We start from the raw sequence: 14,562 nt of genomic DNA, 5'->3' as shown, positions 1-14,562 counted from the left end.
CTGCAAACAAGCTCATGCTGCAAAGAGCACTGATTCTTAACTTTTTGCAAACTGACAGAACCTACCCCAAACCCTTCTGATTTATCAGAGTAAGGCCCTTACTTCTAAAGGCAGGTAGGTGTGTTTTTGTTCTTGTCCCACTTGCAGACAAGGAAGGTGAGGGTATTTCAGCTGGAGGTTGTATTTCTCTCTGAAATACTGTGCTACTGTCCTCTCCACAGTCTGGCCATTTTCCAGCTGCAAAGGAAAGCTGAAAAGACAGACACTTGAGTAAAATCTGAGTTGCCAAATACCATCATCTCCAAAATTACTGAACCATCAGGTCCTGTTGCACACTCAGTGTGAAGCTCTCACACACTCCACGCTTTGACAAAAAGCCTCTTACGTTTGATGACTTGCAGGTCGCCTCGTGACGTTGCAGACACGGTACTTCCTTCTCATCGTCCCACAGTGAGTCACTTCTACCTTCAGACCTGCAGGAAAGCATCAAAACCTGGTGTCAAAACTACCCAAAAATGTGCACAGGAGACACAGGGTTTCCAATGACAGAACACAACAGCTTTGGGGTCAGCATCAAATAGCACAAACATAAGGAATTATTATTCTCTAAACATTTTTGCTTTCATTTTAATTTGAATTCTGACTAATCCTGATTACTACCCTCAAAAACAAATTATGAGGTATAACACTTAACGTTCAGTGTCTTCTGAATTTCCTGTAGCACTTTCATTTAACAGGCACTGACTGAACTCAGAGGCCTGTTTTCACCATATCCTCTTGTCCTCATTCCCAGTCTTGTACAACCTCTTCAAACTACCAGTTCCAATGTAATTGAAATTAAGAGGGCAAACCCATATTTCTACTTTATTGTCTTCCCCCCCCCCTCCAGCTTTATGGCCACATTCAGCCTGTAACTTTCTTTAATTCCACCGTCCAGGTTTAACTTTAGATTTTGAGCATCTCATCTCAAAGCACTCAGCCTCCAGAGCAGAGCCTCTCCTGACTTATCTCTACCCATGATCATCATGACAGTGGCAGCTCCAAAATCTGGTACATGCTCCCCATGTACCAGACAGCAGACTGAGCTTGGTTTACTGGGGACAGAGACATCCCAAAGAAGCACCAGCTGTACTTCTTTGCTCCCTGACAACACTAATTGCATCAATAACATCAGTATTACTCAGAGGACGGTACAGTCAAAAATAAACCACCACTGCCCTGACAGAGCATTAAGAGAAAACAAAGAAAAGAAACCACGGGGCACTGTGACCACAGAAAAGGGCTGTGAACACATATCTGGAACCCAGCTCTGCTCTGCCATTTCTCTGCTGTGACACTACCAAGGCACTGCCCTCCCACAGTGCTGCTCACACACTGCCAGTGCTCTAATGCAGGGTTTGTTTTGCTCTGTGTGGTCACAGCCTGGATGGATTTCCCAGATCCTACAGCAGCAAAGACAAGTTTCAGAGCAAAGGTAGTATTTCAGTATTTTCTGACTATGGTAACAGAGTTTCTGAGGCACCTGAGATCAAGCAGAGGCAGCTCCTCGCTCTCCAGTTACCCATCCTCCAGGACAAAGACAGATAAATGTAAAAGGAGGCATGTTAGGACTACTACAAAACAATTCCTTTAAGGTTTTTTTCACTAATGACTATGCTATGAACACTTCCCTTTATGACTGTAGTTCAAATTTACTTTTTAGCTGCCCAGTATTTCAGTAGAGTCTAACCTTGCATCAGTGTTTAAGAGCTGAGCTCCTTCAAGGCTTCTCTCTCTGCAAGTTACACTGGAATGAAGGATATGGGAAAATGTAGGCCCAAGTAGCATATATGGAGTGAAACCACTCAAACCAGCAGCTTATGCAATTCCTTTGGAATGGAATTTGGCCTTCAGCTGCAAGTGGTACTTGTTTTTCCACAAGGCCATCAGTTATTAGAAGCCACTGCAACAGCATTCTTTCAAAGAATCAGTGTTAGCCTCGACACCAACGTTCACTTTGCCACAGGACTGGAACAGCAGGAGCCCACACACAATGCCAGGTGGCCTCAGGGACCCTGGCTCAGGAGGGGTTGGCACCAGCCACCTACCTCTGCCCAGGCAATGAACAACATGCCCTCTCTTTCCCTCTAAGCCACTGGGAATGGTTTTCAGCTTTCATTTCCGCAGAGCCGCATTGTTCCATTCCGGATTAGAACTACAAACATGGATACTGCCATTCCCTTGGCAGTTCCAGGCCCTTCTGATGCATGCTAGCCAGGCTTCCAGTTAAAACAAATCCCTTAGGATTACTTTGATTGTGTTACCTGGGACCAAACAGATCCACTTCTACTCACCCTTTATCTCTTTGGTGAATTTTACCCGATGAGAATCAGTCAGAGGTCTTGGTTGTTCATCAATATTATGAATGTCAAGGACTTCACACATGAACTGAATTACGGGTTGTGCTTTGTAGAAGGCAGTGGCAGAAACTACAAAGAGCAAAATATTAAGTGTAAAAAAAACCCCAACCCAGTCAGAGTGTTGTGAAGCAGCACATTAAATGAAGGCTTCTTAGAATTCCACGCAAACCTCAAGAAAAATGCTTGTTTAAAAACAGGTCAGCAAACCCTGCCACAGTGAAGCATCCAAATGCCAGTGGAGGGCCCATGGTGACACATCAGTCTGCAGTACAGTCATCCTGCTACTGCTTTGCATTTCAGAGGTTTGAAGGGTTTTTCCCCAGGGAACATTTATTTCTAGAGAGCTGCAACGCCCCAGAGAGACATTCTCCTTCACCTCTGTATAGAGCTGCAGATGCAGGATTAATATCTCTCTACTGCACTTTTTTATATTAAAAGCTAACATTATTCAACATGCAAAATAATTTTATCAGTTATACAATCTACTCAATTACTGAACCAGTATTTGGTAGAGACACGAGCACTACTTTGACTACACACAAATTGTGTTGGTGTAGTGGGGAGTGCAATCCTTGATCCACTCCAACCTCTGACCCTCCCCACATGCTAATGACACCATCACTTTGACAGCACGCTGCTTTTAAGCAGGACAGTTAATTCATTCCATGGAAGATCATAAATCATCTACTTGACAAAGTTACAAGAAATGGGAACAACACCTTTAGTAGGGAAGAGTGAGGTGGCACCAGACAGAGCTCAGTCCCATCCTGTTCCACACACTGAAAACTTCAATTGGCAACAACAAAAAAGACGTACTCGACAAGCATTTATCAGTTTTCCAGATCTCATGTACCAAACCTGCCACATCTGTGCTCACACAACCCAACATTCCTCAGCCGTGTGTCACTTGAGCCGGCTGCCAACTCCCCGTGACGCACCACCACCAATTACTGAGTGACCCCAAACCCTCACACTCCCCTCCCTGGCAGCCTGTGGGTTGTCTCCCACAGCAACACTTTCACAGAGAACCCTGTACAAATGAAACAACCAAAAACACCTCCAGTGATGGGATTTGGAGGCAGTTTCACAGCCTCAGACCACGACCCAGAGTGATGGCTCCGTGAGCCGCTGCTCACAAAGGGCTCGGGTTTCCCACTCACAGGAAGGACTGAAAGATTTCTACTCCAAGAGTTGCCACTTCACTGGCTACTGCTGGTAAGAAAAACTTGCTTCACAGCACAGTACATCATCAATTGGTATAAATTCATGCCCTTCTCCTGCCTGATCTGCAGCTCTCTCAGTACCTTGCACAGAGAGAGGCCAGCACTGGTTATTTCTGAGACAGGTAAGATTTTGACATTTGTTTTTCAAACCACAGCTGATGCTAGAAAGGCAATTTTACAAGAGCAAACCCATCTGAAGCCACATGAGTATCACCCACAATTTAGGTAACCCAGAACACGCAGACTTGCAAATTTTCAGTGTGAAAGCTCAGTATCTCTGATATTTTATTCTGCTCCAAGACAGGTGTGAAACACAACCTGACTGTCTAACCTGGAGCAAGACAGACTATTTACCTTGGGTTTATAGAGCATTTCAGACAGTGAGAACTGAATGTGAATCAGAGGAAAATTCAGGCAGCACCTGCACCTCCACCACTGGCACTTTTCAATGGGGGTTTAACAACTAAACAGACTCAAGTGCTCAGTCTCACACAGGCACCAGTTGCTCTCAGATCCATTCATCTGAGACTCAATACAGTGGTGCAGAACAGATCTGCTTTTGCATAAGAAAGCCCAACCCAATCAGCCCTATTCACAGAAGTGTTTGGGATATGTTTTACAGAGTTTTCTTAGAAATACTGAGTGCTGCTCTCTGTGTACAGCTGCACAGAGACAACCTGCCCCTGTCACTGGGGATGGACCAATACAGACATTCAGCAGGAAAACAAGCCATGTGCAATTCCTTCCTGTACAGGAATATTGGTTTTTATATGGCAGTTAAATTTCGGCTCAAACACCGACATGATGACAAATCCAGAGGAAAAAAAAAGACTAGGATTTCTAGGCAGCCTTTGCCATACAGGTCTGGTCAGAATCTCTGCTCTGAATCTCAACTTACCATCGATGTTGAGCATCATCTTCCACATGGCAGGTCGGACTGACTGATGGAATCCAAACCAGACCTCCCTGCCCCCTCCCAGGGGGTGGTCATAGCCTTCTGGAGCTGAGAAGAAGGAGCGGCCCACAGGGGTGTACCTGGTGAAACAGGTGGCCACACGTTTTTGCTCTTGCCTCCCAAACATAAAATTTATGCAGTCAAGATTATAACACACAGCACTATTATTTTTTGGAATTTTGTGCACCAGGAATCTGCGCCAAGAAGCAAGTTTAAACAATATACCCTGAGTGCTCCTGTTCCCATCACAGTGCTTTCAAATTCAGACAAAACATTTACTATTTTTAGAAATGCACAACCACTTTCAGTTTTTACAACAAATCAAGAACTAAATGAACTTACCCTTCCTGATTTTCTACCTCAAGAAGGTAAAGTCTCCATCACAGCAGAGTCTGTACAACAGCCCTGTCTATACTGCCCTGATCCTCCAACACCATTTTGCCTGTTTCACTAAGGAACTTTTTAATACAGGATGCACCAACAGAAGCAAAAGCTGTGGGGGAAAAAAAGAACTAGAGGAACTACTGCTTCTTTCTCTGGTAGGAAACAGCTGCTCCTGAACCTCCCCACCTCCTCAGTTTTGTAATCACAGGCATTAGTACAGAGGTTAACATCTAAATGTTTCCTTCAGCAACAGGGAAGCTGAGGAACACTGGCTTCCATAAAACCACAAGCCCCTTTTTTTAAGAGCCAGTTACAGCCAGTGAAACCCCCCAGAGCAAAGCCATCCTGGTGCCTAAAGCCAGCCAACTTCAAAAATAACTCTCACTGACCAAATCAAGCAAAATTAACTTCTCTTGTTATTTTTACCTCAAAACCCTGAAATTTAGAGACTGTTAGGATGTGCATCTAGTCCCAGCCACGTATTTCAGCCCTGAGAAACTCACACTGGTGATGGGTGTCAGTGGATTGAAGAGACTCCTCCTGCCTTTCCACAGCCACTGCCATCAAGTGCAGACACTTGGCTCAAGCTGAGCAGAACCAGGACAGCAGAGCTCCAGCTCATGGAACCTCTCAGCATGGCAATTAAGGCCTATTATCAGTGCCTCCTGTTCCCTCATCTCTTCAAACACACATCACCTGCTCTGCCCACAGAAACACACTGGTACACAACTGGCTCCAATCTCCCCAGCCAGCTCACCAGCTGTGCTGCACAAGGGGAATGAGCAGCTCTCCTTTTCACCTGTGAAGAAACAGGGATGAAGGTGTCCCAGTGGGGATACTTCAGGTAAAGACAGACTGCAGGAAGACAGTGAACCTACTTCATGGAGGGGAGGTGTCGTAGCACCACATCGACAGCATGAACAGGGTTAGTGCTGATAGGTTTGTCTAGTTCCAGAGGCTCAGGCAAGGTTCTTCCTGTCAAAACTTCATGCAGCAAGTGCCAGCTCACCCGAGAAACAAACTTTATTGACACTTTGAAGGGACGGTCTTTTCCACCTTCTCCCGGTAGTGTCACATCCAAATCCACCTGGGCAGGGGAGGGAAGAGAGAAATGAAAACCAGCTGTTTAACCTGGAGTCTGGTAGCCTTGAGTTTCCACTCCTCCCCATAACTGGGCCAGAGACTCAAACTCAGATATGGAGGACACAGCACATTTGATAAAATACATTATAAAATGCACAGAGTGAAGAGAACTGGGCCCTGACCAAGCAGAAGAGAATCATCTAACTTGTTGTCACCTCAAATCAGAAACTCTTCATTCCAGAAAAAACACGGTTGGATTTTTTAATTCATCCTAAGAGCATGTTTTACAGTCTGCAAAACCGTGTTTAACAGATTTTGCTGTACAAAGTGGCTGCTAAATCCTAGGGGAGGTTCTGTTACCTCTAAACTATTACCTGCACATTTACACACACTGGAACTTGCAGGAAATACATCACAAGGACTCTGTTTCAGCACAGCTACTGTAAGACACTTCCAGTTTTTCTGAACTCAGCAATATTAAAAGTCGTTTCTTTCTCCTTCCCAGGAAGCTGCCACCAATACAACAGTTATCTTACCCCAGTAGTGGCCACAGGAAGTGGATTGGCTGTATAGAGGCTTCTTTTCCCATCATAAACTGGTCTACGGTCCCCAAATATTGTCACTTTAAAATGCTGCACCATGGAGTCCACCACATCCCTGGAAAAGGGGATATTTTTACACTGAGGATGTTTCCAAAGAAGGATCAGACTGGAGCTGGCTCCCAACCCCATATTTTGCTGAAGTAATTTCAATAAACAGCACTCAGTGATTTATAAACACCCACTGGGTATTCCAAAAGGTGCTTCACAGGCTTCAACTAAAATAATAAATAAACACTAAATAATAAAATCAGAATCAAAGTAAATGCTCAAATATTGGGAAATATTGGAACTGAAATAACTTCAGAAACTCCTAGAAATGACTGAGGCCTTTGTGTCACCTTTATTACGGAGAATGAGGACACAGTTACCTTGGAAGAAACCCACAAGATGGTATTGTGATAAAAACCAGTACAAACTCCCAGCTGGAAGCTCTGCCAGCTCACTGTACAGTCTGCAGCAATGTTCACCTGCTCCTCAATTAACAAGAATTTTGAATTCTGCCTACACTGGTTATAAACATGTGGTACCCTAACAAAAAAGTCTTGGCTTTAAGTCCTTAATAACCTGAGTTTTTACCACAAAATTAAGTAAAAGCCTGATCAAATTTGCACACAATTAAAGATTCATCTCCCTTGCTTTATTATAAGTTGATGGCAATAAAGATTAACCTGATATAAGCACTGAAATCAGACTTGAAAAAACACCATAAAATTTTTATACAAAAAAGGCTTCTTGACAGAAGTAGTAAATAGAACCAGAGAGACTTTTGCAAGACCTCTGACTGAAACCTGCCCTCAGGACCTGAATTCTTTGGGGAGCCTTTGTGTTTCTGTGGCACAACAGCCATATCTCACTTGACACACAATTCCCTCATTCTACAGAATGGAAACACTTTCCTTAGGCACCTGCAAACCAAAATTCCTGCACAGCAGCAGCTCCCAGGCACCATTTCCTGGCCAGGCAATATTAACCCAAAGCACTTCAGGAAAATGACAAATATTGACTTCCTCTTCAAGCTGCACGAGCAGCAGCACTTTCACCTCCCAGCTGGGACGTGGGGAAAGGAACTCTCCCTTTCACAGGATGGTACTGAACATTCACACTGGCACAATGGACAACATGAACTTCATCTTCTCACCTGTTCACCCTCCGAGGACACTTATCTGGTTTGATGTCCACCTCATAGAGGTAGACATCAATCTTTGGGATTTCAACTTGGAAGCAGTTGGCCAGCAGTTTAATGGGCTTGCCCATGGTGCCATAGCCGGGCCGTCTGGGCACCATGAGCAGGGGCTGTGCCCCGACGGGTCCTGCGGAAGGAAAAACCCCACAGATTAGGAGAGAGGCACAACAGGCAATCCCCTGACCCAGCTCCCAGGACAAGCAGGTGGGAAAACGGGACATCAGCCGTCCCCAAGAGCACACATCAGCAGCCTGCTGCCCGCCACAGTCCAAACAAACATTTGCCCATTTTTAATTCTGAAGCCTCCACCCACATCTAGGCTGTTCTCCTACTGATGAGCTTCTGGGATTAGCACGAACAAAATCAGGAGATTCTGGTGAGGAGATTTCCTGAACGAAAATCAACCGAGCAAAACCAAAACCAAAACAACAAAACCACCCTGTAAAAATATCAGAGAAAGTTTTACCAGCCTGTCCTGAACACCCTGGTAATAACAAAGTGGCTGCAGAGTACAAAAATGCATTAGTAGTTCCGGACTGATGCACAGGGTTTGTGACAAACTCTTCATTTCAGTGCCATTATCAGCTTAGTCTCGGAAGACAGATTATTCTTGAACTTTGCTGGCTGAAAATGGATGAAGAGTAAGACCATTACCTCCTGTCTAACTGCCCCCACAAAGCCAATTTGCCGGAAGAGTAAAGACTCAGATTAAGACACAGGATTGTAAAACTCTTGATTACTCATAGACTAGAGAATACTCAGAGCTGCTCAGAGAAACATCCAAATCTGCAGTGAGATGGGTATTTTCAAAGTCAGCTAAAAACACCTGCCCAGTAATCTGGTCCACTCTCATCTATTTAATTTACTTTGCACCACTTAGATGAGAATCCTGCACTCCAGATCTGCATTACTCATGCCTTACAAGCCAAACGCAGTAGTAAACATAGTCCATTTCCAAGAATTTCCACTGGTATTTCCACTTAAAAATACCTCTTTCCAGTCAAGAAGCAACAACAAACCCAAAACCCTTTGTAGCCTGAATTATAAGAAGTTGCTCATGGTACAAATGCCCTGATTTACAGAGCACTCCAGTGAGTTAGTGCAAAGTTCTCCCCTCTCCTCCCACTCGGTGACGCAGGTGACTCCAGCCCACTCCTTTTCATAGCAGAGTTAAAATGTCAAGTGCTGGGAAAAATGTTTTTTATTTGCCTTCTGATTAATCTCCATAATTCCTGGAAAAAGAACACGCATTGTCTTGAAGGAAACCGTGTCCTGAGAACAGGTGAACATCAGAGCCAAGTTCCCCTGTAACATTTGTCTGGCTCTATCCAGAAACCTCCCGAAAAATTCTGAGTGAGGCTGGCGTGGAGCCACGAGATAAAACAAAACAGAAACCAAGAAGCATCATTTAAAACCCGCTCACAGACTCTGCTTATGCAAAACTTGTTCCAAGCATCTGCTCTCTTCAACTTTCCCTTCGTTTTAATACTCTCACACGAGTACAAGCAGCTCTACAATTCACTCCAGCTACACTGCAGAATATAATAAGCATATGCAAAAAGCAGCTACTACTAAACATTTGAGTGGCATAAAGGACTCAATAGCTCATTTTAATATTCCAAAGACATACACACCACAGTTGGTTTATATTTAGTTCCTATCTGTGGGAAAGACTAACAAAACTGCCCAAATAAAGATAACGCTTAAAAGGTTATTTCAGTCTGGCCTGCCCTGTGTACCCCTCACCCAGCTCAGCCTGGAAGGCTCAGATTTTGGCAGCTGGGGATTAAGTGACCAATAAATGAATAAGAAGTGCAGGTCTACACACTGTTCAGGCATAATTTTTAGAAATTCAGCTGTTTTGCTGTCACTGGACACACGTTCCCTTGGACAAATTAACTTAAAAAACCCGAGTGTGCTGTAAGTCAATTCTGCCATTACTGCCCACTCAGAAGATCCTGCTTTCCAGAAGACACTGAACTGCCAGATTGTGTGTTGTGAAAGTCTGTGTCACTGGCTTCAAAGCTGTGACTCAAAGCCCAGTAAAACACAAATAAACCAGCGACGCTCTGGGGCCGGTGCTGCTGCCCAGCTCTCGGTGACTCACCCCACCTCATGCCTGAGTCCTGTGTCAAACTCATGGAAATAAACACACAAACCAAAAATACTCCAAGCAGCTTCGATCTGCAGAGCTCAGGGCGAGCGAGGGGCAGGCTCCTTCCTCCAAGGCATTTAACCACTGCAAAAACAGAGTGGGCGAAGTCTCAAACCCCTTTGTCAAGGCAGCAGCTCTGCGGGGCCTCCTCCTGCTGTTCCTCAGTGCCTCCAGACAGCAGCTCTGCCCTGCTCAGCTGCCCACAAATTCTAGAGGAGAAACTTCTTTGTGCTGAAGAAACCATTCTACTCTGCCATTCCAGCCTCAGGAATGTACACATCATGGAATCACAGAATGGTTTGGGTTGGAAGGGACCTTAAGGATCGTCCAGTTCCACCCCCTGCCATGGGCAGGGACACCTTCCACTAATCCCAGGTTGCTCCAAGCCCATCTAACCTGGCCTTGGACACTTCCAGGGATGGGGCAGCCACAGTTTCTCTGGGCAACCTGTGCCAGGGCCTCCCCACCCTCACAAGGAAGAATCTCTTCCTAACAACCAACCTAAACCTCCTCTCTGCCAGTGGGAAGCCATTCCCCCCTGTCCTGTCACTCCAGGCCCTTGTAAACAGCCTCTCTCCATCTTTCTTGTAGGCTCCCTTAAGGTAAACACCAAAGATGTTCTTAAAAACCCAAGGAAAAACCCTCTAGCCCAAGCCTGGCTCAGCATGTCAGAGCAGAGCTCAATTCATAAAACCTGCTCAGGAGGGTCCCCAGCACTAAAAGTCACCTGATTTATAACAGAAAACAAGGAACACACAGAGAGGAACAAAAACTGGTGCCTAGGACAGATTCTTAGAAGGCTTTTTTGCAGCCAGGGAGCACATCTGGGGACAGCTTGGGCTGGAAGGGACCTTAAAGCTCACCCAGATCCAGCCCCCTGTGGAAGCCCCTCTAAAGGTTTGGAGGAGCTCTGAATGCAAATCCTTGCCTCTGTGGGATTATCCATGCTCTGATCAGGCTTGAGCAGCACCCGAGGAATCCTGGCCCGGGGCCAAACAGCACCCACATCCACCTTGGCAACCAGAGGAAGCCCTGCTGGGATAAAGCCTGGGCACAGGGAGCAGGGGCTCACAGACCTGCAGCTGCCCCCAGCACACCCCTGACGGACAACTGGGGCTGCTGGCAGGCACGACAGCTCCACAGCACCCAGCAGAGTCCTGAGCCCTGGCAGGATGCTCATAGGAAATGCAGATTTCCTTACATGATCCTTTCCTTACAGAAAGGCCTCCCAGCAGAAAATTATCCTCTCTCCTGCCGTTGCTTCAGCATTACAAAACCAGACTGCATTATCAGAGATAACTTAACAGTTTTATTTTTGTTTATGCAACCATTCTAAATTTCTAACTGATGGAACAGACCAAAAGAGACCATTGAGGCCTGAGCAGGTAAAATACAATTTAAACTCTGGCTCAGGACCACGAGGCAGATTTGTGGAACAGATCCCAGCCTCAGGCTGGAGCTGCACCCGGGAGGGCTCCCCATGGAGGGGGAAAAATAAAAGATTCCCTTGCAGAGGGCCCCTGGCCTCTGCCTGGACTCAGAGGCCCAGCCTGTGGAGCTCTAAGAAAATCCTAACACTACCAAAAAATAACTTAATTCTAGATTAAAAAAAACACATAGGGAAGATCAGACTCAAACGTTGGTTTCAATAATCGAGCTCCTCCTGCCAGAAATCCAGAATTGCCTCATTTCTGTTGCTGTGGCCTCGCTGGGTGGCATTACATTATTTATGAGTAATGCAATCCACGTTTTCTAAACATTCCTCCTCGCAATTTAGGGTTTGGGTTTTTTCAAGGTTTCAGGTATTCAGTCATGTTAAAACTCATCAAAAGCCAACATTTTGATGCCATGCTCAGTGACTGCCAACTGCACAAGCAAACACTGGCGTGGTAACTCAGTTCTGGCCCAATGGAGTTACAGAAAACACAGTGAAGTGTTTTGGGAGCATTTACAAGACAATAAATGCTCCTGAACCATTAAAAAAAAATCTAAATACTAAGAGCTTTAAGCTCAAAACAGCAGTTTATATGCACATAGTGAAGTTAATACCCAGCTGCTCTGGGAGAAGGGAACAGGCCAGCCCACACAAACCCTGGAAGACTTTTCCCTGGAAGGTATTTCCACAGACCAAAATCAGGAAGGTAAAAATTAGCTCAAGAAATACTCTTGACACCTTCCTGCCTGAGAAAGCAAAGCTCTGAGGACGAAACAATTTGTAAAGTTCATACTGTGAGTCAAACAGCTTCCACAGCAACCCCAAAGGAAATCTGCCATTGTATCTCACAGCACAGAGGAACTTTTGAAGGCACCTATGAATCACCCCCTTCCCTCCTCTACCCCACCCACAAAAATGGGACTTTTAATGGGCCTCCCAAATCACTACCCTGAACTCAGAAAGAGAAAAGCAGCTTCTCAGGATTTTCTCAGCCAGTCTGTACAGAAAAGCAAATGGAATATTAAAAGTGGCTGTTAAAAAATAGAGCAAAAACTCCAAACAACAATTTAACACTTTTAGCACAAAAAACTGTGAGCTCTGAAGGAGCAATGCAGACATGGAAATAAAGACACACACAGCACTGATCCAACTTGGTTACACCATGGAGCATCCCCAGCTGGTTGAATCTCTCTGCCTTTTAGAAGTTTACTTCCCATTCTCCTGGTGGAAGTGCAATGTGGGACACTGGATTCAAGTACCAAGAGCTGCTTTTCCTTCACTGTACCTTCTCCCAGTGAACATTTTACTCCTATTCCTCAGTCATTTGACTTCAGCACGACTGGCACCCTGAGCAGTCACCTTCACATCCTGCCCCTGCTTTAAGCCATGTTCCAGTTCCACAGACTGGGAGAGCCATATTTTCTAGATTTCACAGGCTGAGCCTCTCACACAAACAGGACATCACCCACAGCACTGCTTCACCTGAGATGTGCCTGCACACGCTCCCACACTTCACTCCAGGGATACTCACACCCCATCTCTGCTCCCTTCTGCTTGTTCTATCCCATATTTTCGCTTCACACACAGAAAAGGAGCCACATCTCAGTGTCCTCCTTTTGATGACAAAGCTTTAACCCTCGTTTGTTCTGCCAAGGATGTTTTGTGTCCTCCTGTTCCAACGCCCCAAAACATCACACTTAACACTTCCCTCATCACACAGCAGAGGTGGAAGAGTCACCCATTGTGCTGGACACAGGCTGAGCCCACCAGGAACACTCAGCTTTGCTAAAATCCAACATCTTGCAGCCCAACAACAGGTAAACTCATTCCAAAGGGAAACTAAATGGTTTAGGGGCTGCTCTTGCAAATCTCTTCATCAGGAGACAACTACCATTGCAGCAGGTTATAATTAAAGTTAACAGATGAGTGTATCACCTGAATTCCACCAGAATGCTAAAATCCTGCATCTTCCTAAGATATTTTCAACTCCTCATCAAGCCAGGCAACAGCTGAGATGGGGGGTTTTTCCAGCCAAATCCATCCTTGTCCTTAAATCTTCAAGTAGGCTACAAAAGGCTCTACACGTGGAGGTGAAAAGGCACATTTTGTGCTGGCACCTTCAGTCTCATACTCATGCTCAGCACCTGTGGCACCTCTTGATGTGACAGACACAGAACTCCAGGTGGCTTTGGACATTCCCTTTGCCATCCATGTTCAGTCAGGGAACTGCTGATTAAACACTGCCCAAACCTGAACTGTTCTGCCAACCTTGGAGACAAATTCTTTCGACAGACCAAAGAAGAAATTCCTTCTCTGATACTCAAAACCCATTTAAAACACAAAGCTTATAAATACCAAGCACGTGCTCCTCTGGCAAAGGGATCAAACGGCCAAAATGTGAAGATCCTCACAGAATAGTTTGGGCTGGAAGGGACCTTAAAGTCCATCCAGTCCCACCCCCTCCATGGGCAGAGACACCTTCCACTATCCCAGACTGCTCCAAGCCCCTTCCAGCTTGGCCTTGGACACTCCCAGGGCTGGGGCAGCCACAGCTTCCCCGGGCAATAACCACCCTGGCGACAGTGCAGCAGCACACCCAGAGGCGCGGGAATCAGCCTTAAAACTCAGCGCGCTCCGCAGCGGGGCCCATCCCGGGGAGCCCTCGCGGGCCGGTCCCGGCTCGGGGCGGGTTACGCAAGGCGGGCGCTCCGGTTATGAAATACCGACCGTGCCCTCGGCCCCGCGCGGGGAACCCGCTCCCTCGGCCCCGGGGCCGAGCCCGTGGGGCTCCCCGGCCCCTCCCGGCCCCTCCCGGCCCCGGGGGCTGCGCGGCGCGGGGGGACCCGCGGTGGGTGCCCGCGGCGGCCCCGCCGGGCCCGGACTCACCTGCGCTGCCGATTTCCATTCATGGAGCTGGGGCGCAGCCGCTCGGGGGCTGCGGCGGGCGCGGGGCTGCGCTGGGCGGCGGCTCCCCCGCCGCGCTCCCGGGTGCTCCCGGCGCCGCTCCCGGCTGTTCGCGGTGCGTTTCCTGGTGCCGCTCCCGGTGCCGCTGCCGGCGGTGCCGGCCCCTGGCGCGGCGGCGGCGGCGGAAGTGGCGTGGCCGCCCCGCAGCCCCGGCTCCCCGCGCGGCCGCTCCCGCTCCC

The 14,562-nt window shown here is 46.9% G+C and overlaps 1 protein-coding gene across 5 annotated transcripts in view; it reads right to left on the bottom strand.

Moving 5' to 3' along the window:
* The window catches only part of LOC127462398 (protein argonaute-3), a 32,797-nt gene extending 18,235 nt beyond the window's left edge, over nucleotides 1-14,562 (bottom strand). For 2 of the 5 annotated variants that reach the window (XR_007900436.1, XR_007900437.1), the window contains exons 1-7: nucleotides 7,785-8,287; nucleotides 6,581-6,701; nucleotides 5,840-6,048; nucleotides 4,521-4,657; nucleotides 2,334-2,468; nucleotides 386-473; nucleotides 103-250 (exon numbers count right to left, since the gene is read on the bottom strand). Coding sequence is in view for 3 of the 5 variants with exons in the window: in XM_051770981.1 (XP_051626941.1) it covers nucleotides 103-250; nucleotides 386-473; nucleotides 2,334-2,468; nucleotides 4,521-4,657; nucleotides 5,840-6,048; nucleotides 6,581-6,701; nucleotides 7,785-8,050 (1,104 nt within the window). In the remaining 2 variants the exon portion in view is untranslated. Of the gene's footprint in view, nucleotides 1-102; nucleotides 251-385; nucleotides 474-2,333; nucleotides 2,469-4,520; nucleotides 4,658-5,839; nucleotides 6,049-6,580; nucleotides 6,702-7,784; nucleotides 8,291-14,305 lie in introns of those variants that run through there. The other 3 variants (XM_051770980.1, XM_051770981.1, XM_051770979.1) reach the window with 3 other exon arrangements.

This window comes from Manacus candei, unplaced genomic scaffold, assembly GCF_025592945.1.
Source record: "Manacus candei isolate 608988 ecotype Guabito, Panama unplaced genomic scaffold, ASM2559294v1 h1tg000127l, whole genome shotgun sequence".
Lineage (NCBI taxonomy): Eukaryota > Metazoa > Chordata > Aves > Passeriformes > Pipridae > Manacus > Manacus candei.
This window is presented reverse-complemented; position numbering and strand designations above follow the sequence as displayed.